The 24047-nt window shown below is 42.2% G+C and overlaps 1 protein-coding gene and 1 long non-coding RNA gene across 4 annotated transcripts in view; both read right to left on the bottom strand.

Annotated features, from left to right (window-relative positions):
* FAM91A1 (family with sequence similarity 91 member A1) overlaps window positions 1–6390 on the bottom strand; it is a 44691-nt gene extending 38301 nt beyond the window's left edge. The window contains exons 1-3 of one of the 3 annotated variants that reach the window (XM_054708330.1): window positions 6076–6390; window positions 1810–1894; window positions 664–815 (exon numbers count right to left, since the gene is read on the bottom strand). In XM_054708330.1, the coding sequence (XP_054564305.1) occupies window positions 664–815; window positions 1810–1894; window positions 6076–6147 (309 nt within the window). In that variant the 5' untranslated portion in view covers window positions 6148–6390. The remainder of the gene's footprint in view (window positions 1–663; window positions 816–1809; window positions 1895–6075) is intronic. The other 2 variants (XM_054708329.1, XM_054708328.1) reach the window with 2 other exon arrangements.
* A 9388-nt stretch (window positions 6391–15778) lies between these two features.
* Window positions 15779–22692, bottom strand: LOC129147192 (uncharacterized). Its single transcript, XR_008554521.1, has 3 exons — window positions 22608–22692; window positions 16538–16648; window positions 15779–15913 (listed from the first exon to the last, which is right to left on the bottom strand). It is a non-coding gene; the product is annotated as an uncharacterized LOC129147192 (long non-coding RNA).
* Between the last annotated feature and the right edge of the window lie 1355 nt (window positions 22693–24047).

Below are 24047 nucleotides of genomic sequence, written 5' to 3'. Positions count from 1 at the left end.
AACCCCGACTAGCCTTAAACAAATCACTTTCAGCACTCTTTCCAGGGCATCTTTCAGGAGGTCAGTATCCGCATGTCTCTTGCTGTCACTGGCTAACTGCTTTTTATTTATCCAAATCAGTTTCTCTACCTCTTCAATTGCCTGAGATCACTGTTTCTTTCACACCATTAGCAACATTAGCACTCTTGATGGTCTGTTTATGTTTTAAAATTGTGCTAATTGTCCATTTAGCTAGCAACAAAAAACACAAAAATATTCACAGCACAATTTCGTAAGATATTGGTGGAAAACTGACTCATACTGGCATTCTCTCCTTTGTTTGTGGCCTGAGAGATGCTTTTTGTCACGCTGATACATCATGAAAGGTTTGTCACATCCAAAACCAAAGTTTGTTCAATCGAGACATTTTTTCTGTGAACAACTTGGTCACAACTTGGCCAAGAACTGAATTGTTTGAGATGGGAGACTTTCGAGATCTGAGGTTTGACTGCACTTGTACAAGTGTGGCTAAAACAGTTAACTTGTAACCATCAGATCTTTTTACACTATAAACTCAGAAAAAATGTCCAATGTCGCAAGAGCTGCAAAGCTGGTCATCTGCAAAGTGTGTCTGACATGTGGTCCCATCCCATTCCTAATGGTTCAGGTACACAGTAAACTCACCTCCATAATCCCAGTATAATATGAAAATGGTGTTATCCTCAGGCCCTTTACCATAATATCTGATAAATGGTAAGGGTACAGCATGAGATGCTCTCGACTGTACTTCAGTAGTTCCTCATAGTATCTGCGTTCATCTTTCTTGACATGTTTAACTGAGGAAAAGAAGGAAATTCTTTAGTTTTTTCACATGTCTTATACTTACATATAATTACAAATGCAATGAGAAATACTTTACAAATCAATATTAATTAAAAAGAAAAATATATAAATTGGAAGAAAATAAATAAAATAAACTAAGTTGGAACAAAGAAACATTATACCACAAGAAATATATAAGTACTATGCATAATATATGTAAATAAAATGTATAATAGAACAGATAGAGAAATACCAAATCAAAAAGTAAAGAAAGTAAGCATGGGATGTCTCCCAAAAAAGGTATAAAACATAATCTATAATCTATCCAAACCCTTACTATGCCACTTTATAAGATAGCCAAACTGAATGGTAGTTTTCTATAAAATGAAGTCTATTTTTAAAAATTATTTGTTGGTTTTTGTGATTTAAATGTAAAAAGACATCTGACTTCCATGGAATAAGTTTAAAAAGAAAACATCTCTCTGAAATACTGTATTTAAAATAAGAAGAGCCCCTGGAAGGGAAGACTAGCAGGGCAAGCGATTAAACTAATGAAAGTAACCTGACAAATAAAAACATGAAATTAACTGTGTTTAAAAAGTATTCCAATTATTATAGAAAGAGTTTTCATTAAAGTTATATTATTTGGAAAACTTACAGAAACAAAAACAAACTCAAAGTAAAAAATTATTAAGAACTAGTATACTTCTTTTCTGGCATGTTTTCTTACCTACGGTAAAAAGAGGGCATTTGAATCAAGACTAATATTCTATAGGTCAAACAAATCGACTAACAATACTCTAAAAAATAAGTTTCATCAGATTTAGGAAGAAAAATCTATTTGCTAATGCAAATTGTTAGGTGGGATGGGTCAGTATAGTTTCTTAAAGTCTGCACATGGAATAATTTCAGTACTATAAAATATGTCTTGAAAATATAGGATAGATTTATGAAATGATAATTCAGCAATAGTCAATTCCATCTCAATGTAAAAATATCTCTACTTACCTAAGTTATTTCTATATCGTAACTGATTGCGGATGCTGTACAGGACAACCTGCTTTTCATATTCCCTCTGTGAATTTCCAAGACTCTAAAAAAATTTCAAATAGATTTAAAATAGCTTCTAAACTATAGTACTTTTTCCCCATAAGATTTCAAAACAATGTCCCCTAACTTTATCTGGAATTAAACTTTCCAGAACGGAATAGAAAAGACTTTCTTAAATATTATACTACCATACTAAATTTCTGCTATGGTTTTAGAGCAAACTTTCAATGTGTTTATTTCCAGTCTGCTATTCTTAAAGGACTTACTGAAATTATCTGAAGTATTTAACATAAAATAAAAGAGCAGTTTGAGAGCATAATTTCACTTAACAAAGCACTAAGTTCTACTTACAAAGATTTCCTTACCTGACTGTCCCCAATTTAGCACCATTGGGTGAATGGATGGATGGTTATTGCACCTACATTTATTTAAATTTAAGAATGGCAACTGACAACAGACCCTTGTTTGATAGTTATTTTTAGCTGAGGGATATGACTATTAAGATTTCTGGAGAATGTACTTTCAAATGTACCTCTAAATTTAAGATCACTTCTTTAAAACATCATCTCCTTATGATCTCATTAGAAAACATTAGACACTTTTAGAATTCCAATATACTGGAATGATCAAAAAACTCTTTCCAGCTGTGCACTTAATGTTTTAGGCTCAAAGCTGGGTTCTCATGAAAGCAAAGAATATGTTTGCCTGATTATAATCAAATTATATTCAATGTGTAACCATAAACTTAATTTAGTATGTGACTGCTATACCTCTTCTAATTACTAGGTATAATCCTTCCGATGTGCTATAAAGTAAAATTAGACATCTTAGGAAACTAACACCAGAAAGATCAGAGGGTTCAGTTATTATACTTCCTACTCACAGGTTTTTAAAAGCCCAGGTAAATGTCCATACACATACTTTCACTTAAGGCAATCTTCATAAAACAGATGAAACTCACATTTAATAAACTGGCAAATAATTGGAACCATTCGTGGATAGTATCTTAAGAAAAAAGAGGTGATGTGAGAAAACTAAAAATCTTTCTTCCTGCAACTAGATTATTTATCACAGCTTAAACCACAACTCACACTACTGTCGGAATGTATGTGCTGATAATGTAACTCCAGAAGAAAAAGTGTAACTCAAGCCACTCATACAAAATATAAGGGTCCATTATTTATAAGCTAATTAGCAAGTGCAGTATCTATTAAACATCTAAGTCTCTGCACTAGGCATTAATGACTGGTCCTGATCAATTCACGTGTGTGCACACCCATACCTGAGAACTACATTAACAGTTGATTTTACTCTTCACTACCTACTATATAAAATATAACTGCTTTGTTCACAAAGATTCTTTGGCTTCTCTCCTACTCCTACCCCAAATTTCCCATCATTCACATTTTAAAACACTGCAGCCACTGCAGGAGGCAACTAAAGAAAGCTCATTTTACTCTCAGACAGCGCTGACCCTGCAGAAATACTGACCAGGTCTAACAAATGGAGTTGGGCTGCATATAAAAGGACACTAACAGATGAAGGGGCAACAGAGGTACTGGCCATAAAACACCCACCATCAGATGTTCCTACAAACCCCAACCTCAATGTGCAACTCAAAAAAAAAAAAATACAATTTTTTTTTAATTGACCCTTTTGGGATTATACAGAACCTCATCATAAGATTTAAAATAAAATAACTATGAATTGTTTTGAACAATGAATACAAGATTCATTGTTCAAAACAATTTGAAACTACTTTTAAAATCCTGAAATAATGGCCCTATCCACAACTTTTTATGTTTTTTTTCAAGTCTAGTATGACCCATAACCCATAAAAATATTTCATCTCATCCATATAAAAACAACAGTTTTGAAACAATAGTTTGAAATAAACAATTTTTCAACAATCTGAATCCCTTTCCCCCAACTTTCAGAACCGGAAAATGAGTCATTTCCAAATTAAACTTATCAGAAGTTGCTGGAAACTTTATCAAAGTACTTAGTATCTCTCTAATGCCAAATCCAAATCCTTTCCACAGGAATACACCCCCCCTTCCTCCCCACTTTTAAATTGCCTGAGCTTTAATTTAGCTCCTGGGGAAAGATCTCAGGCTAATGCCATCATTCATTCACTCCAAAAATATTTACTAAAACCTAAATACGCGACAGGTGCTAGAAATACCAAAGCAAAACAAGTAACGAAAGGAGAAAACGCACTTTAGTGGGCTAAGTGCTATCGGAGTGTAGAAATACAGTGCTGTGGAAACTTATCTGAGGGTCAACTGATCCAGATTTAGGTCAGCGACCGCTTCCTGGAGGAGTTAGTATCTGAGCTTCACAAAGAAGCTACCAGTAAGTCTACAGGAGACGGGTAGTGAGAGAATCGGGGTTGTGTTTTAGAAAGCTCACTCCAGTGTAGTGTGAAGAATGGCTGGGAGGGTCCCATTCTGAGGGCAAGACACAGAGACAGAGAGCTGATGCAGCCATCCTGGGGGAGCCAGCCTGGGGGAACAGTGCAAAGGCCACCGGTGTACCTGTGCAGGTGGGATGTGCAATGCCTTCCACAACTGGAACTTATCCTAAGCTAAACAGCTATTCTCTTACGTGCTCTTACCAAAAAAGTTTTTTACATTTAATATCACATTTGTACCTAATGTTAACAGTGTTCTGAAATTACTTTTAATAGTCATGCCTAAGGTTTAGAAATGCTTTGACCAATACTAATTAAGGCCAGTTACTCATGTTGGACACAATCTTCCATTATGCTACATTTATTTTTGTGAAAGGAAGGGTAGAGAGAAAAAATGGAAACAAAGGAAAGGATTGTTGGTTCTTCCGATGGTCTTCAGATACGCCACAAAACCCTGAAGAACAAGTGTCCACCAAAGCCTTCATTCTCACTTAACAAGAGAAACTTATTCCCTCAGATTAGATTAGACCTTTCTTCTTCCAGGTCAAGCTAAGTACTACATGGGCAGCCACTGACAACCAAGACTTCTGAGTTCCTTAAATTTATCCTTCCACTTTTCTGCTTTCTTGAAATCTTGAAGTGAAAGTATTTTCTCTCCCACACGATGCATCGCCAAACCTTAAATTATTCGTTTCCTAGCACTAAGTCTCCAAGCTGGGAGAGGAGGCAGGGTAACAATCCTTACACAATCACCACCACGCTCCCAGATGTCCCAATACCACTGCCCAGCACCAACGAAAACAGAACTTCACTCTCAACCAGTGGAAGGTCAATAGTCTATGATCGGAGAAACGGTGGCTCATCTGTAGCCCGTACCGCACTACCTTCATATGATTTTACACCACCTGCCATGTGATATGTTTATCCAGCTACGATCTTTTTTTTACTAAAAGGTAAGCTCCATGAAGCAGGGTCTGTCTCCAACAAGGCATAGCACGCAGTAGGTGTCCAATAAACACATTGAACCACCGAGTAAAAATTAACCTCAAGCATTTGAGATTTACCTCTCAAAACCTCTCTTGTTGAAACGTCTCTTATAAACCCATCTTGTCATGAGGATAAAGTCAAACAGAAAAAGTACAAAGTCCCTTCGAAATCTGGCTCTGATTTGCTTCTCCAGCCTCACCTGCTACCCACCCCACGCACACAGAAAACCCCAGATCCATATCTACGCCTCCAAAACCCGTGACATTGGGTCGCTTGCTCCCCTCCAAACAGGCTTTCACTCGTCCGAGCCTTCTGAAATGACTTGCCCTCTCCCCGGAAAGTCTCTATTCCCGCTCTTACTCGTCCTTTACGGCCCCCGGTACACATCCTCGCGACACTCCCTGGACAATGTCTTTCCTTCCTCCTCTGTGAATATATATCAACTCAGGTAGGTCAGAGTTGCTGTCACCTGTAACGTATTCGTTGGTTTCCCGTCCCTTTCCCGCGCCCTAAAGTTCCGGGGGTCAGTGCTTTCCATCTGTTTCGCGGGCGCCTAGCCCAATGGCTGGGTAAGGGGAGGCTCCAAGCAACAGCGCCAGGCGAGCCCAGCGTGCGCTCCCCTCCCATACCTTTCAGCCTCGGCCCCAGCCTGCCTCGGTGGCCCCCGAGCCGTCCCCTCCTCACCCCTGGGCCGCGGGTCGGGTTTCCCCAGACCCCGGCGGGGGGGACGGGCGGGAGTCAGCCGAAAGCAACCAGCCCTGGCCCCGCGGGCGCAGCGAGCAGGTGACGGCGCGGCGGGGCCCGGCCCCAGATGGCGGCCGTACCTGCCTCACGTTGGCCGGCAACTTGCTCCAGGGGTAGTTGTGTCGGATGTGGAACTCCACGTCTATGTTCATGGTGCCCCGAGCCCTGGCCGGCGGGGGCGCCCCGGCCCGCGGCTGCAACGACGCCTCCCGCCTCCCGCCTCCCGCCCTCGGCCTGTCCGGGGAGCCCGCGGGAGGCCCGCGCTCACACCGCCGACGGCCCGCACAGCCCCATGGCCAGGGCTCCCGACGGCTCGGCGCGGCCGGGGCCAAGGGGCGCGGGAGCAGCGGGGACGGGCACGGGGAAACCTTGGCAGCTTCAAGTTTCTTCCTAGTTTCGCCCGCCGGAAATGGCTTTGGGTGTGCGTCACTTCCGCCCGCTGGCGCGAGGCCGAAGGGGCGGGGCTCCAGGCTGGCCTCAGGCCCCGCCCTCTGCACTCCGGGGCGGGGCTACGAGGTGATGTCCAGAGGTACCCGGGTACCTGTCCCCCTGCCCACGCCCTTCGTCTCCCGCAGTCACTCTCTGCATGAATCAAAATAGGCGCTTGGGTTTGCATTGCCACTGTTGGATGACCCCCTTGCCCCAAAATGCGAACCCAGGTGGCCCAAGAGCCGGCGATTACCGGGGCGACTTGGTGCCAAGAGCAGGGAGCCCCCAGAGGCCTTCTCCACAGCCCACCCCAGACCTGTACCTCTGGGCACCACCACCTTGTGAGTTCCTAAGTCAGAACTTTCCCCACAATTGAGTGAGAAGCTGGGAAGTAGCAGAGCAAAGGTCTGGTGACCTTTCATCCCTCCCAGGTAGTAGCTGAATCTTGTGGAAGAGAAACTTTGGGATCTGCTTCAAACAAAGATCCAAATTCTTACAATGTAGAGAGATTCAGGGAGCTGAGAATTTAAACAAGCGGGTGCTGATAAGTGAGGGAGGCACAAAGGGAACCCAGGAGAGAAAGACCCTTGCAGGCAGCCTCTCAGTTACTGCTTTCTTCTGCTCTCTCCATGCAAATGCCTCCAGAGTCACTTGTTAAAGGCAGAAATCCAGCCTATCTTAGTTTCAGTTCTAGAGAGATGCTTGGGAACAATTTCTTCCAGAATTTGTTACACTGGCTTAGCAAACCCATTGTTACTGGCAACAACTAGAGACAAGCTCAGTATTTTTGCAACTATTTTTCTGTTTTAAACAATGTTGTTGTTTTTTATACATGGACACTTGTATGCTCAGGAATTTTTATAAGATACCTAGTCCACACCTCAGCAGCTGACCAGTCTGACTCATAGCAAGAACCCCACTGTGTCTGATGAGTTGAAACAAATATAGTCCACACTCCCCTTGCATAGGTGTATTGGTCTGAGGTTATCCTATATAATAAAAGGCTAATATGCAAATAGACCGAACGGCAGAACAACCGAACAACCAGTCGCTATGACGTGCGCTGACCACCAGGGTGCACACGCAGAACATCATGGGTGTTGGCAGCAGGCGGCAGAGCAGGGGATATGGTGGGCATCGGCCGCGGTGGAATGGTGGAGCAGGTGAGGGGGGGGCGCCAGACCAAGGCGGGGGGCGCCAGTCGCTGTCATCGGGGCAAGCTTCTGGTGGTTACTGAAAATTCTTTGCTCCCACGCACTGCGGTCCCACCTGCCTCTCACACCTGCTGCCAGCACCGGCCCCAATTGCTTGATGCTGTCAGTGGGTGTGAGCGGGGTCAGCACATTGGAGCGGCGGTCCTGGGAGGGGGGTTGCCACCAGACAGGGGATGGGGGCCCACGGAGGGAGAGGCCGGGCAGGGGCCTGGAGGATGGGCCAAGACCCACCCCTGTGCCCATGGCAGCCTCAAGGCCCACAGTTCCTTTCAAGGTGCACGAATTTGTGCACTGGGCCCCTAGTCCAACTAGAAGAGCCCACAACGAAGTGCTTTGAATCCTGTGTTTACAGACCTTCGTCATCATAGCTAAAGTTAAAAGAACTCTGACCATGAGACATTTATTCAACAAATATTGATTATCTGTCTGCTATGTATAAAGCTCTTGACTTGCAATAGATTGTTGTTCCTCACAACCTTAGGAAGGGATAGCACTATTCCTATTCTGATTTAACAGAGGAAGAAACAGCTTGGCAGGGCTGCCTGACTTGCTGGCGAGATCACACAGGTGGTAGTGACAGAGCCAAACCGAAACCCAAAGCTGCCTGATGCCAGAGGCATCCTTTTAATTCCTCCAGTCAGGCTCTCCCTGAACTGCCCTGCCTCTTGTTCCAATTCAGACAATGTTCACTTGAAGTCAACAACACAAATCTCCCTCAAAGATCATGTTTTATACTTCTAAGTATAGAACCCATATTCTTCCAAAGTCTAACTTTGATTTAATGCAATGTAAGTAACAACAAAAATTGAAAGTCAACATCATTATTAAACAATGATTTTTAGCTAATTGTAACAGTTAAACAGACAAACGCCTGTTACATTCACCTTTTCTATCAACAAATATTGAAGATAGTGTGGACACATCAAGAACTACAAACGTAGATGGGACATGGTGGAGATGAACTCCCGCGGAAGCCGTAAGACACAGACCTTGGAAAAGTGGGCCAGGAAAAGAAAAGATCCTGACTTCGTAGTTACAATAGAAAGAATGAAAATGGAAAGATTCTAACTTAGTAAGTAGCTGAGAGAGGCAGAATTTGAAGGAGGAAATGGTAATGGGTCAAAGCTAGGTGTGGGAAGAATCCAAATGACAAGCCCCTCGGAGTAGAATCTGGTGACAGAGTTTGGCTTATGAAAGCCAGGGTGCTCATTAAAGTACTGATCTGCCTCATTTCCCCCAAGGTGACCTGTCTTTGAGAGCTTGGAAAACAAAGCAGTTCAGAGAGACAACAGGCCAACCTACAGGGTTCAGGACAGGACTGCTCCCTCAAACAGCGGGAAGCACAAACAACTGCTCGTTGGTAAACAATAATGACTACCCTTTTAGGTCCCGGACGCAGGCCCCGGCTATTTCTGCTTCGTTAGCCCTTTCCTTTTCAAATTCCAGAGGGGTCAGACACTGCCGAGTGTGAGAAGCCCTTTCCCAGAAGCTGCCATGCAAATGAGCCTTGTGGTTGAACCCTGTGTTCGAAATTTCAAGGGCAATGAGATTCAATCTTATCTGACTTTACCAACACAGACTAAGGAAAATTACCCAAATGGCTTGGGCAGGCTGCCCTTCGGACTGACTACGGAACTGTTTCATGCCTGAAATTCCAGCAAAAATAGTGAGCAGAAACAACCTGAATATAAGGAACTTTCTGGTGATCTAATTTCACAGACTCCAGAATATCGCTTTGTGTGTTATATAGAATAACAACCCCACCCCCCTCAAGATGTCCATGTCTCAATGCCTATACGCTAAGACTATGTTCCAACACATGGCAAAGGGAAGGTTTCAGGTGTGATTAAGTTAAGGATTTTAAGATGGGGAGATTATCCTAGATTATCTGAGTGGGTTCAATGTAACCACTGGGTCCTTATGAAAGGGAGGCTGGGGGCCAGAGTCAGAGATGGAGATGTGACAATGATGCAGAGGTCAGAGTGACTTTGGGCCACAAGGCAAGGTATGTGGACAGTTTCTTGGAGCTGAAAGAGAAAGAGATTTGCCCTCAGAGCCTCACAAAGGATCACAGCTCTGCCAACTCCTTTTGGATTTCTGATCTCCAGAACGCTAAGGTAAGAAATTTGGGTCATTTTAAGTCACTAGATTTGCAGCAATTTGTTACAGCAGCCATAGGAAATTAATATACTTCCCCAACAGTAAACTACTCCAACACCCCAACAGCTGAGGCATTAAATTTCATAATTAAATCATTATAATTGAAATGTACATCTCTGTAGGAGGAATAATAGCTTTTTAGCCTTATTGTGTGCTTTTTTTTGTTTGCTTGTTTTGTGTGGTATTTTTTTTTTGAGGGGGTGGGTATATATATGAACTATCACACCCTTTTCTGAAAGTTTGAAAGAGGAAGAACTCAGGATTAAATGAGGCCAGAGAAGTACCTGTAGAGGAGGCAATGATGTCTAGAGAAAAGAAAGGGGAGGAAGCCACTGGAAACATTTTCTATTTCACAATTTTGCCTGGGCTTGACCTTGGCCTTGGATTTCCCACATGCATTGCTCTCTCTCATGAACCCATTCACTGCCTCCTGATGCTCAACACCATTGTTCCCACCTGACGGCTTTTGCCCTTGCTGTTCCTTTGGCCTTTTTTTTAAAAAAAAATTGTTTTTATTGATTTTTAGAAACAGAGAGGAAGGGAGAGGGAGACACAGAGAGAAAAACATCCATTGGTTGCCTCCTGCTCAAGTCCTGACCAGGACCTTTTGGTGCATGGACCACACTCAACCAACAGAGGCATACTGGCCAGGATGCTGTTCCTTTGACCTTGAATGCAAGCTTTTCCTTAGACCTTTGCATAGCAGGCTTCCTTTATTCCACCAATTGTCATTTAGCGTGGCCTTCTCCAACTACTTTGTCCAACCTACCCACTTCTCCTCCTCCTCTGTCTAACACATCACCTTTGTTTATTTCCTTTGTTGCAAGGAGTCACTTTCTGACATTATCCTATTCGGTTTCTCATTTATGGCCTGTCTCCCCAGCAAGAATATAATCTCCGAGTAGGAAGGACCTTGTCTGTCTCGTTCACCAGTCTATCTCCAGGATTTAGAATCTTGCCTTGCACACAAGATAAATACCACTGGATGTACTGAATGAGTGAACTAGTTACATGACACCTGAGCTCTGAAATGCCACCTTCTCAGTTCTCTTCCCTGACCACTTTATTCAATAACACATCTCCAGTCCTCCTCAGCTGCTTGCCCTGCATAATTTTTCTTCATACCACTTATTACCATCTCATGTGTTTAATAATTTACATCATTTTTAGAATTATTTATCCCTCCTGTTAGACTGGAAGTGCCCTGAGGTAGGGGTTTTTGTCTGTTTTGTTCTCTGCTGTGTCCTTAAGCTTAGAAAAAGACATAGTAGTCACTCGATAAATATTGAATGAATGAATGAATGAATGAATAGACGGGGCAGAGAGAGCAGAATTCTCATAAAAATCCAGATTTGGGAATTCTCTTGAAAATGTGGAAAACCCCACAGCATCAGTCCCCCTTTCCCAGAAGACAGGAGCTGAGGATGGGCCGCTGTCTAAGATGCAACAGGGACTTTCTCAGGGGCCACATTCTCCATGACTCCCACCACCTCTGTATGGACGTTGTCCGTTGTGAAAACCATCTCGCTTGCTCTGGGTTTGTTTTGGAGCAGAGAAATATTTCTGTGCCCTTGTCTCTGTTCCACCAATTGTCATTTAGCGTGGAAATGAAAGCCAGACTAAGAGGCCCAGCCATCCATCCTCTCTTGCACTATACACTTCAAAAATACATTTGCAATTCCCTAAACATGCCACACTTTGGGTCTTTGCATACAGAGAACTCCTCTCTGAACGCCTTTCCCTCCTTCTCCACCTGGAAAACTCCTCCTCCTAAATCTGTGAATGGAATCCTGAAGAATCAGGAGGTGAGGATGGAGAGGTGAGAAGGGGAAAGGTCATGTGGGACCATTTTTCCTACAAAAAGGAGTTCCCAGGGGTTTCTCTTTTCTGCAATTGGTGGGAAACAACGAAGAACTACAAGCCTGTTTCAGAGAGAGGCAGAGAGATCCTCTTGCCATAGAGCCTGTGAAAGATTAATACTATATATTTATGTATAATATAGAGAATGTGAAAGTTCTGCCATCTGAAGTCAGCCTGTGTTTAGAGCATGTGTGGTCTGCGGTAGAAATGAACTCTCCAGTGTCAAGCCACATCACCTCCACTCAAATGCTGAACCACTGTAATACTCAAGGTGCCCACGAGGGGCTGATCTCACACAACATTTCTTTACCTAAAATGGCAAGCTCTCCTTTCCCCCGTTTCTATTGACTTTTATCCAAACCATTCTCTCAGGCCTTAAAGTCCTTGAAATTCTTTCTTTCATTTGCCTCTAACGTCTGATAGCACCAAATACGGTCAATTCTTCCTTGGACAGTGATGCATTTAGGACTGCTGGGCAGGGGTTCAGCTGAGGTTTATACAATCTCAGGGTCATCATTGAGCCTGAAGGTTTTGTGTGCCCTTTGGTAGCTCAGGTAGGTGGGACAAATCAGTCAGCTACAAAGCATGATTTATCCTTACTTGAATATATTTTCACAGTATCCATGATGAGGAGTAAAATCACATTTTGAGTGAATGGAATTTGTGCATTCTACAGGAGGTATTCAGTTTTTTATTTTAAAAGAGATTAGACTACACAGGTAAAAGGAATGAGGTTATGGAAGCCTACAGAAGCGAGGAGGCAGCTGGAGAGTTCCTCTATTTTTTTTCTGCATTATTTTATTAATTTAAGTAAGTAGATAAGATATACAATCAAACATGTTAATGCCAGGTGTTTTTTGTTTTTTTGTTTTGTTTTGTTTAATGTGGGGATAGGGTAGTCCTAGGAGAATGAGAATCATTCGAGAAGTTTTTAAACTACCAATATCCAGGCCTCACACCAGAGCAATTTTATCAGAATTCCTCAGGTGGAATCCAGGTATGCATATTTTTTACTTTTGTTTTTTAGAGAGAGTGGAAGGGATGGAGGGGGGCAGAGAGAGAGAGAGAAACATCGATACGAGAGTGACACCTCAATCAGCTGCCTCCCACACACATCCCGTCCTGGACCAGGATCAGGCCTGCAACCCAAGTACATGCCCTTGATGGGGAACTGTACCGGAACCCTTCAATCATGGACTGATGCTCTAACCACTGAGCAATCGTCCAGAGCAGTATACATATTTTTAAATATACCTAGGCGATTCAAGACACAACAAGGGTTGACAACCACTTACTAGGCTTCTTCTGGCCCTAGGTACTCAATAAGCATTTGTTGAAATGAATTTGTAAAATGAGGAGTTTGAACAAAGATACCTTCTAATGTTCATTCTAACTCTATAATGATAATTATGCAGCCAACTGTAATACATTTTTGCACATGCAAAATAAATCCCCCAATCTAGGCTTTTTTTTTTTTTTTTTTTTTTTTTTTGGTGTGAGAATTAAGCTGGCATCTATCTGTTCAACATTCATGTAGACCAAGGGAATAATTTCACCACCTCTTTTTTAGGAACTTTTTTTTTTTTTAATTTTTAATTTTTTATTTATTTTTTTACAGAGAGGAAGGGAGGGGGATAGAAAGCTAGAAACATCGATGAGAGAGAAACATCGACCAGCTACCTCCTGCACGCCCCCTACCGGGGATGTGCCCGCAACCAATGTACATGCCCTTGACCGGAATCGAACCTGGGACCTTTCAGTCCGCAGACCGATGCTCTATCCACAGAGCCAAACCGGTTTTGGCATTTCACCACCTCTTGATAACTGTTGGAAGAGCCATGAGATAAAGAAGTACACACCATTGGACTAATATGGAAATTATCTGAGTTTGTGTTACACATATGGCATTGGTCCAGCTCAGATCTTTTTTAGCTTATTTGGGTGCATTGTCACAGTGGCTTAGAACTTGGCTGAAATGAAATCTTTTTATTTCCTTCTACATTATGTCACTCAAACTTTACACTGTTAGCAACACGTAATCTCTTAATGGTCTAACAAGAAATATGAGTTTGTCTACTAGCGTAAATGTGATCCGGAATTAAAGTCGGGCCTAGTAGGACTGTGTCATGACCTCTATCAATGACATCTGAGTGAGACAGAGGATACTTCCTTGGCAACACTACAGCTGATCCCGGGAAGGGGTAAATGGGCTCTTTCTTGGCCCAGGTCTGTGTAAGCATTTGTTCCCTTGCTTTATAGAAATGTAAAACTCTCTTTCGTTTAGACTTTGGGAAGATTAAGTTAAATGTCATTAGAAGCCATATCTTTTCAGAATTTGTATAGCCTTAATGCATAGTAATTTTTGTTGTTTTTCTTTTTTCTCTTTTTCTTTCAAAGAATACAGAAAGCCAACTGAAATGTGTAGCCAACTGAATTGTACACCTGGTAAAAGGTAGGCCCAGGAAAGCAGAAAACAGGAAAAAATAAAAAAGCCAGCACCATCCATTTGCCTTTGAGAAGATAACAATTATTAAAAAGAAAGGCGAAGAGAAAGGTTCACCTTTTGAAATAAAAAGTAGGGTATTTTTAGTTTGAGTAAAACATAGATTCGAAAGCCAATCTTTGTTTTCTGAACTATTTTCGTTCCCATTGGCATATCTTAAGGAGAAACAGGGGAGGAAACTGGAATCTTTAAGGCGGGACATTTGCAGAATAGAAACCATTGATTGACCCGATGAGATGACCGTATTTACACAGGAAGAGTATCTTAATTGGTGGATTTAAGGCTCCACTCCTCCCACTCCCTCCTCTTCACACACACACACACACACACACACACACACAGCCCAGCAGGGTGAGACTGTGAGGAGGATTAGGTCCCACAATTTTCTTTGTCTATATAAATAGTTACGTGTGAACATTTTCAACCCCAAACAATGGTCGGCTGTAATCTGAGCTAAGACTTATTTTCTGCACATTGGAGATAAGGGGCAACACTGAAGTGGAGGGGTAGTCACACACTACGTTCCTTCTAAGAGAGCATCAGGATCCACACAGTACCATCCTTGGGTAGCAAACCTTGGGTAGCAGGACCTGTCAAGAGGGGAAGCCTGGCAGGTTCCAGGGGCTACTCAGAAAGAAGAATAACCAAGAGGACTCAAACTGTGACTTAACCAAAGGGCCTGTATCTAAAGGGAAGTGTGAATCCTTGGAAGGATTTAAGATCCTGTGGGATTCTCTTAGGCAGATAACCCTGATCTGGGCTCCAAAGAGTATAGGGTGCAAGACTGCTTGTGGACTCCATCCATGAAATGAACATGAAAGATTGTGATTAACCCCCAAACGTGAAAGAAACACAAAGCAGGTAACATTTTGCATTAAAGAAAATCCCAGAGGAAAATCTCTCCCTCTGTAACAGAGGGAGAGGATAGAAGACTTGCCACCTAGATCCCACCACAATATGATTCCTGCAGCCCCACAACAGAAATAGAGTAAGCAACTGATTTTGTCTTACTGTAAAATATTGATTTCTGGTTCTAGAGAAGGATTAATTTAATAAAATGATACATTCTTTCAACAAAAATATGCTAAGTGGTTTCTATGTGCAAGATACTAGACTAAGTATCCGGGGATTCAGAGATGAATAAAGCAATAATTTACTGTCTAGTTGGGTTGAGAATCCGGGTACTTAATTCAATGAAACATTGACAACGATGATGGGTACAAGATGATGTATGGGTCCAGTGGAAGAAAGTGGCTCTTTTGATTAAGGATTCTGGAAGCAAGCATGGAGCAGGTGGGGTTTTGCTGGGCTTTAACGCTTGGATAGATCTGAAGGGATTTGATGGGGAAGGCGTTTCGACTGACAAAGAATGAACGGTAGAGAGATGCCACGGAGGCCAAGGTACACAAAAGTAAAAAGGATTAGCTAACGCTCTTGCTAAAGTCTGATGTCACCGATTTAATAACCAAACGCCCCACCTGAGAGGTGATGTGTCCTTTTGTAGTTCATTAAAATGTTATGATATATCAATATTTCATGATCATAATATTGATTTTGTAATTAAAATCCTAACAAAAAACATATTTATATAGAAAAAAATGGACCTAGTTTATTTTACATAGAGCACCCCCCCAAAAAAAAAATTCTTCATATGATTAAATACCAAGTCAAGAAAAAAATGTGGACTGGCTTAAATATTTAAAGAGATTGAGGTCACTTGTAGTTTCTTGCCAAGTGTAGAGCCACTGGATTCTAGAGAAAAAAAAAATGAGAAGCTGGTTGTTCATAATAATAAACCACAAAGTTAAAGATTTACCACATACCGCATTAAAAACCAATAGCTGGTACAAGCTGGTACCGTGTGTTTATTTCTGAAATGAGAAACTAGACACACCTGCTATTAGCAAATAATGACATGATACTGGGAAAGAATAGCCGGGAAAACATACCAGAGCTGCTTAGTCATGTCATTTCATCAGGCCGGAATTATTTCTGGGCTCCTCTGAGAATTCTGAGGTACTTCAGAATTCTCTAGACCAGGAGTTCTCAACAGGGGGCAATTTTGTCCCCAGGGAACAATTGGCAATGTCTGGAGACATTCTGGGTTGTCACAACTGGAGAAGTTATTACCAGCATTTCGTGGATAGAGGCCAGTTATGCTACCTAAAATGCATAGACAGCCCCCCACCATCAAAAAGAGAACTACCTGGCCCAAAATGTCCATAGTACTGAGGTGGAGATCTCTCCTCTAAACTACAAACCATTTGACACAAAAATGAGTTCTCCAAAAGCATTCCTCTCCAAATTCCTGACTCCAAATCCCAAATCATTTCTGAAGATTTTCTGTACAATCACTGCCCAGAAATCCACACCCACCTAGTTCTGAAGCTGTCAAGTGGAGAGCAGTGACCTGAATTCAATTCCTCATGTGACAATTTCCTGAGGGACCTCTGGTTGTTTAACCACTTTGTGCCTTAGGCTCCCCATCTATAGAATTGAGGACATAATAGTCACTAGATCATGAAGTTGATGAGATGTTTAAACAAACAAGCAAATGTGAAGTGCTTAGAATAGGGTCTGTCTGGCCCATAGAATTAAATGTAAACATATTGTTATTATTATTACTTGGCACAAAGAGAAATTTAATGATTTTCATTTGTCTAGATCCGTGGTCGGCAAACTGCGGCTCGAGAGCCACATGCAGCTCTTTGGCCCCTTGAGTGTGGCTCTTCCACAAAATACCACGGCCTGGGCGAGTTTATTTTGAAGAAGTGGCGTTAGAAGAAGTTTAAGTTTAAAAATTTGGCTCTCAAAAGAAATTTCAATCATTGTACTGTTGATATTTGGCTCTGTTGACTAATGAGTTTGCCGACCACTGGTCTAGATCAATTCCCATAAGTTCAGTTATGTGAATAATAATTTTATTTCCAAGTGTCATCTAAACTACTATTTACTCAAGGTTTTTCTTACAATTATCATACTCTTTAGAAACTTTTTGAGTCCTTCACAGATTTGTTGTCTTATTTGTATTTCTCTAATATATGTACAATGATGCAAGGTTGTTTGATATCATCTCATGTGCCCCATTGGTAGATGTGCCACAATTAGATAGCCAACCCCTTTCTAGTAGACTTTTGTCATTCATTTGGCTGCTCAACATCTAAACATTGTACTAATCCTGCTGGAGAGGCAGAGTCCATCTCTAATCAAAGAAGCTCTATATGTCAAGTTTGCTCTTTCCCAGCTACCTTTGCAGTTAGACATGAGCATGTGACCTCAGCTTCACCAATCAGACATGCTGGTGCCTGAGTCTGACTCGGGAGCTGGTGACCAAAAGCAGCAGGCACTGTGTCAATCATCTCAGTCTCAACAAGATGAGCTCGCATGGCCACAGAGACGATGCCTTGAGAGACTAGGGGGCAGAGATTTTCTCACTGGCCCCAGATTGCCCAATATCAAGTAAATTCCCAGAATTGCAAATGCAAATGCTAGAGGGAGTAGGCGAGTCATGAACATGAGTAATATGATCCAGGTCAGGGGGTAGTGGTGACTGTGGGAATGTCAGACTTCATCTAAAGTGTGCCCATGTGTTTTCATGTGGGGTCATAAGTTCTAATTTTTCAAGAGAAACAGGAATTCTAAGTTTTATGTGAAATTGATGGGCAACCAATTCAAACAAACAAATGAAAACCCATTGTGTGGGGCAACATTGATGGGCACATGCACTCAGTCCTCAGGCCACCTGTATGCAAACAACAGGGTATTCCTAATCTTCTCTCCTTTCACCTGCTCCACAGTGGAAGGTTCGATTGAGAGAAAAGTTAAAGCAACCGTCTTACTAATATTCAAGTAACTAATAATATTAAGTAATAATATCATTAGTAATAATATTAATATTATTAAGTAATATTGTTACTTAATGTCAATGTTATTAAGAAACTAGTGGCCTGGAGCATGGATTCGTGCACATTGAAAGAAAATTAATTAGAAGAAATATTTTTATATTGCTATTCACCCTTTCTCTATAATAGAAGTGTCAACCAAATTCACAATCAACAATGACAGATGGAAACACACACGTGCGATTGGCGCCAGCGAGAGCTTTGTATGTATCGTGCATGCGTGAGTCAACATTCCTTTTTAAATTGCCAGTGCAGCTGAAACTGGTTTGGCTCAGGGGATAGAGCGTCAGCCTGCGGACTAAAAGGTCCCAGGTTCGATTCCGGTTAAGGGCATGTACATTGGTTGCGGGCACATCCCCGGTAGCGGGTGTGCAAGAGGCAGCTGGTCGATGTTTCTAGCTCTCTATCCCTCTCCCTTCCTCTCTGTAAAAAATCAATAAAATATATATTTTAAAAAAATTAAAAATAAATAAATAAATAAATAAATTGCCAGTGCACGTCATATGTACTGGCTGGTCGGTCAGACGGACGTGCTGTTGGTCACTTAGACTTTTATATATATAGATAACATTACTTAATATTATTAAGTGGCAATAAAAGTCAGTAACTGAAATATTACTAAGACTTTAAGACTTCCACATTTTCCACTTGCCTTCCAAGTAGAAGCGTTATTCCCTGAGTAAGTTTCATGTCTGTGCTTTTGCTCATGTTTCATCTTCCTTCATCAACCGTACTTTGCCCAACTACTTTTCCCTTTAAGCCCTATTCAAGGGTCGCCTCCTTCTAGAAGCCCTTCATGATTTCCTCTCCCTTTTACTCCTCTCCTACTCATCTACCTTAGGTACTCCATGACACTCAGGGATGATATTCCAAACATTTTTTAAAAAATAATCTCTGAGCCCCAATTCTCTAGAAAACAGATAAAGCTTGCATGCTAACACTTTATCAGAGGGTACAATCCCAGGGCAGCAAGAGCGAGGAGAAACAATATGAATCAGGCAAGAATAAAGAGCAAATGAAAGAGACTATGTTCCTGAGCAGGTCACAGCTTCTCAAGAAAACACAGTTCATTGCTGAGCCCTGTGCGACACCTCTCAAGAGGCAATATGAAACTACTGTAACTCAAAACAGTTACGTGGGGTAAGAGGAGTGAGAGATCTGTTGGCTCCATCCCGTCTCCTGCCTCCCATTGGTAACCTGAGGCATAGACTCCCCAGCCCAGTTGGGAGTCTATGGCACCTTCCCCAATGAGATGATGAATGCATGTCTTCTCAATAATGATGCAACCAATGACACCATAACGACTTTATCACTTCTATCTTTAGCACTTTCATAGTGCTCAGCACACAGTAGGGGTTAGGTGAGTTCAGCAGATTTTATGAGACATCTAGTCTTGGCAAGTGGAATGAAGCACAGAGGTGGGTAATAATAACCTTGAAATACCAAGCCAACCTTTCAACTCAATATCAGAGCTTTAACAAATCTTTACATGTTCATCAGGGTTCTCCAGAGAATCAGAACTAATACATGCATACATTTATATTATACTAGAGGCCCGGTGCACGGATTCGTGCACCGGTGGGGTCCCTCGGCCTGGCCTGCGGGGATCTGGGTCCAGGGTATGGGTGAAGCAGATACGGGGCTGACAATGCCCCAGCAGCAACCTAACCCATGGCTGATTCAGGCTCCCTCCTCTACTGGTCAGAGTGTCTGCTCCCTGGTGGTCATTGTGCGTCAGAGCTAGCGGGCGAATGGTCAAACAGTTGGATGGTCACTTAGGCTTTTATATATATAGATGACTTGGGCCACACAGTTATGGAGGCCAAGATGTCCCACTATCTGCCCTCTGCAAGCCAGAGATCCAGGAAAGCTGGTAGTGTAATTCAGTCCAAGGCAGAAGCCTGAGAACCAGAACTCCAATGGCCGAGAGCGAGAGAAAATGGCCATCCAGCTCAAGAAGAGAGAGAGGAAGTGGCCCTTCCTTCACCTCTTTGTTCGATTCAGACTCTCACATGAATGAGGGAGAACCTTCTCTTTACTCATGCCTACCGGATCAAATGCTAATCTCTTCTGGAAACAACCCGCCACCCCCCATCCGTGAGGGCAAACCTTCTCTTTACTCATGCCTACTGGATCAAATGCTAATCTCTCCTGGAAATACCCTCACTGACACACCCAGAAATAATGTTTTACCAGCTTCTGGGCATCCCTAAGCCCAGTCAAGTTGACACATAAAATCACTAGCACACTTACCAACCCAAGGCACACTGATCTCTGGCCTTCCTCTCCATTCCAACCCCTCTCTGGCCTCTCGGGTACCGCAGGACAAGCTTACCTTGGGTAGTGGTCCTAGACAAAATTCCACCAGAATAAAAACTCTGCAGTGTATGTAATATCTATCATTAGGCACCTACAATTTTACTATTGCCTATGTAATGCAGTGGATTTTTCTACAAGGTTTTTTGTTTGGTTTTAATATATTTTCATTGATCTCAGAGAGGAAGGGAAAGGGAGAGACAGAAACATCCATGATGAGAGAGAATCATCGATCAGTGCTTCCTGCACACCCCTCACTGGGGACCAAGCCCGAAACATGGGCAAGTGCCCTGATCAGGAATTGAACTGTGACTTCCTGGTTCATAAATCGATGCTCAACCACTGAGCCACACCAGCTGGACTTCAAGAAGGTTTTTGTATCTCTTTTCAACCAACTAAAAATGTTCCTTTTTAATGGTCTTTATTATACTAATTTGTTTTAAACACTTGCTCTCAGCAGGGTTTCCCTACACTGAAGCAATAACATAAATATTTTTATATTGAAAATGAGTTCCCATCTACATGGGATTTTTATATTTGCTACAGTGGAAAAAGTACCGTTTGCAATTTTTATCGCTGTTTATTTTGTGCATCTACTTAGCACATAATTACTTTTCATCTGTGTGTTTGTTTTTTCAATTATCTACTAAACATCTTTGGGGTACACAGCACCCCAATATCCACTCACTAATCATTTAATCCTCACTGGGATTAAAATGAGGATTAACAAAATAAATTATGGAAAAGAAATTGTCAGCGCATCTAAGGTACTAATTAAATTCTGAGGAATGCTTGATCACATCTGTTACTTTAAGAATTCTATCTCTAAAAGTAGTATTGACTATCAGGAAAGGTTAGGAAACCTTAGTTATCTGGTAAAAAGCAATGTATAACCTTCATCACTTTACCTTTTGGCATTTCTACGGCATATTGGTCAGCAGGTGATTCATCAGCTTCTTGTTCTAACAATGATTCATCTGTTATCACTATATAGGATTTATATGACAATTGTCTACAGCCTTTAAAGATAGTTCAGGGATATTTGTGAGATCTGAAATGCAGGCCGAGGAAAGATTTTATGGAACAGCTTTCCGGGATCTACCTTTGCCATGTGTGGATTGTCAAATAAAGCCGAGCGGCCTCCTGAGTGGAGCCCACACATGCTGGTCCTTGGGAGAGCAAAGGGCCTCGGAACAAAGAACTTGCAACATGTACCTTCTTCAGAGCAAGTTCAGGGCTTGGAGTGAGCCAGCAATACAGAGCCAAAACACAGGGAGTTCAAAAGGCAAGAACACTCCTTATCTCGGGCATCTTAGCCATGGTGTGCCCTTGTCAAGTAAAATTAAATTTCTAACGTGGAACAGGCTTTCAGATGTCATAAATGTAATCGGAGTCTGCAGATGGGGATCTTGCATCTCACTATGGCTTAGCCCAGAATCACGAAATGAAAAGGCAGAAATAAAAAATTTTATTTTTGCACATTAACACTGGCAATGCTAACCTTATGCAAATTTTTGGAACAACAAAAAAAAATGTTTTTTTAATTGATGTTAATACATTTTAATAAAAAAAGGGTAAGGCAGATTGTCCAAGGAATCTTGAGATGGGAGGGACTTTACAAGGTACTGTCTAACCCCACATTTCAGAGTTATAAAAACGGGGCAGAGCGCCTGGTGAGTGAGGTGGCCAGAGAGACCTATTCGCCCTTCGAGTGACATTGTGAGCAGCCACCTGCTCTACCTCATCCCAATCACGCTGACTCCAACTATAATAAAATCTCTTTATATAAAAACAAAATTAAATTTGCTAAATTTAAAAAATTAGCCCATCTGGGTATAGCTCAGTGGTTGAGCATTGACCCAGGAACCAAAAGGTCACCTGTTCAAATCTCTGTCAAGGCACATGCCGGGGTTGCGGGCTTGATCCCCATTAGGAGACGTGCAGGAGGCAGCCGATCAATGATTCTCTCTCATCATTGATGTTTTTATCTCTCTCTCCTTCTCCCTTCCTCTCTATGGAATTAATACAAACATATTTTGAAATATTAAACTGAATTAAAAAATTATTATTAATTAGTATTGAAAAAGTAAAACTATCTGAGAAAAGATTGCTTCATTCACATGGCATGTATATTCTTAAAAACCTGTAAGGTCCATTCTTACAAACAAAACATATTTTAGACACTTTGCTCACTTCATAGATTGCATTCGGCATAGTTAACAACTCACCTTCTCGAAACACTGTCTTGTCTTTCTAGATACTTTCTTCCCATTGTCCTCGGTCTGAGCCACGGCTCCTTCGCTGCCTCCTGTGCTGTCTCCTCCACTCCCGCTGTCCAGCAGGTAAGCGCCAGCACACCTAAGGCACCCCTGGGACCTCTCCTTTTCTCTTCTCTCCCCGGCACAGCCTCACCCTTTTCAGAATCTGTAAGTATGTAGTTTGTGCCTTTGTCGACTTCTTTATGTTCCCCCCAATAGAGGGTAGGCCCCACAGGGCTCAGACTTGGTCCTGTGACCACCGATCCCCAGTGTCTATCAGAGCACCTGGCGCATAACAGACACTCAATAAATTATCTGTTTCATGGATGAAGCAGATTAGAATGCACGAATGAATCAATCTCCTTTGAAAGAATGCTAATAGGAAACAATTTAAGAATTACAGGGTCATCCTGGGGTGTGTAGGTGACCAGCCCAGTCTTCCTGGCCTGCATTGGTTTAAAGTGAGGAAAACCTATGCACACACACACACACACACACACACACACACACACACACACACACGTTTCCCAGCCAAAGTATTCATTCATTGTAAGAAATTTTTGCTTGAATTAAATTGGTGCTCAAGAAATGTGTCTATCCCTTGGAGTTCTTCATAACAAAACCTGGCCAACGGGAGACAGCGTTCTAAAGAATTCATTGCTCTCAGTCACTCACTCAACAAATACCTGTTGAAAGGCAGCTGCCGTTATTTCCATGTGACAAGTGCCGTCCAAGGCTGTGGGAAGTCCTATTTTGGGGTGAGATCATGTAAACAGCGAAACAAAAAATGATGTTCCCTTTAGGCCTAAGGAGATTTGGGGGGAGGCTCAAATTTGGGGAAAAGCCCAGAATAAAAGGGACTCTCGTATCCTGGTGGCGGGAAGGATTTTATCCATTGGGGGTTTTATTATCTGTCCTATAAATACCTGGAATACAAAAATGCAGCCAAACTAAATGCATTCATTTTTTTCCATAAAATTAAGAATTTCATCTGACATTCCTCCCTGCAGTTTACTCCCACAAGTCAGCGGGGATCGTAAAAGCTATTTCTAGTGAGAGAAGAACAAACTGTGGAAAAAACGTCTTGTGCTTAGGAGATTTTAGAGCTGAAAGGAATCTCAGGAATACTAGTAATTAAGTACGCGGCATGTTTAGTGTAACCCCTTAAGAAACAAAATAATAAAGGTGAGGGCTGACCTGGAGGAGGCAGCCTGCATCCCATGCTACCTAGTCTTCATTTGTCTCACCTTGTTTTTATCACTTTCTCTCGTGAACCATCCAAGCCCTTTGATGGCCTCTTTCCACCCAAAATAGGCTTTCTGAGCCCGTCCTTTGTCTCTGATTCTCCTCCATGTGCTCTACCTCCCCACGTCCCCAGACTCTCACACCCCCTGGGGATGGCTCCCCGCT

The sequence above is a fragment of the Eptesicus fuscus genome, chromosome 19 (assembly GCF_027574615.1).
Source record: "Eptesicus fuscus isolate TK198812 chromosome 19, DD_ASM_mEF_20220401, whole genome shotgun sequence".
NCBI lineage: Eukaryota > Metazoa > Chordata > Mammalia > Chiroptera > Vespertilionidae > Eptesicus > Eptesicus fuscus.
The sequence above is the reverse complement of the archived record's forward strand: the minus strand, read 5'-3'. Positions and strand labels throughout refer to the sequence as shown.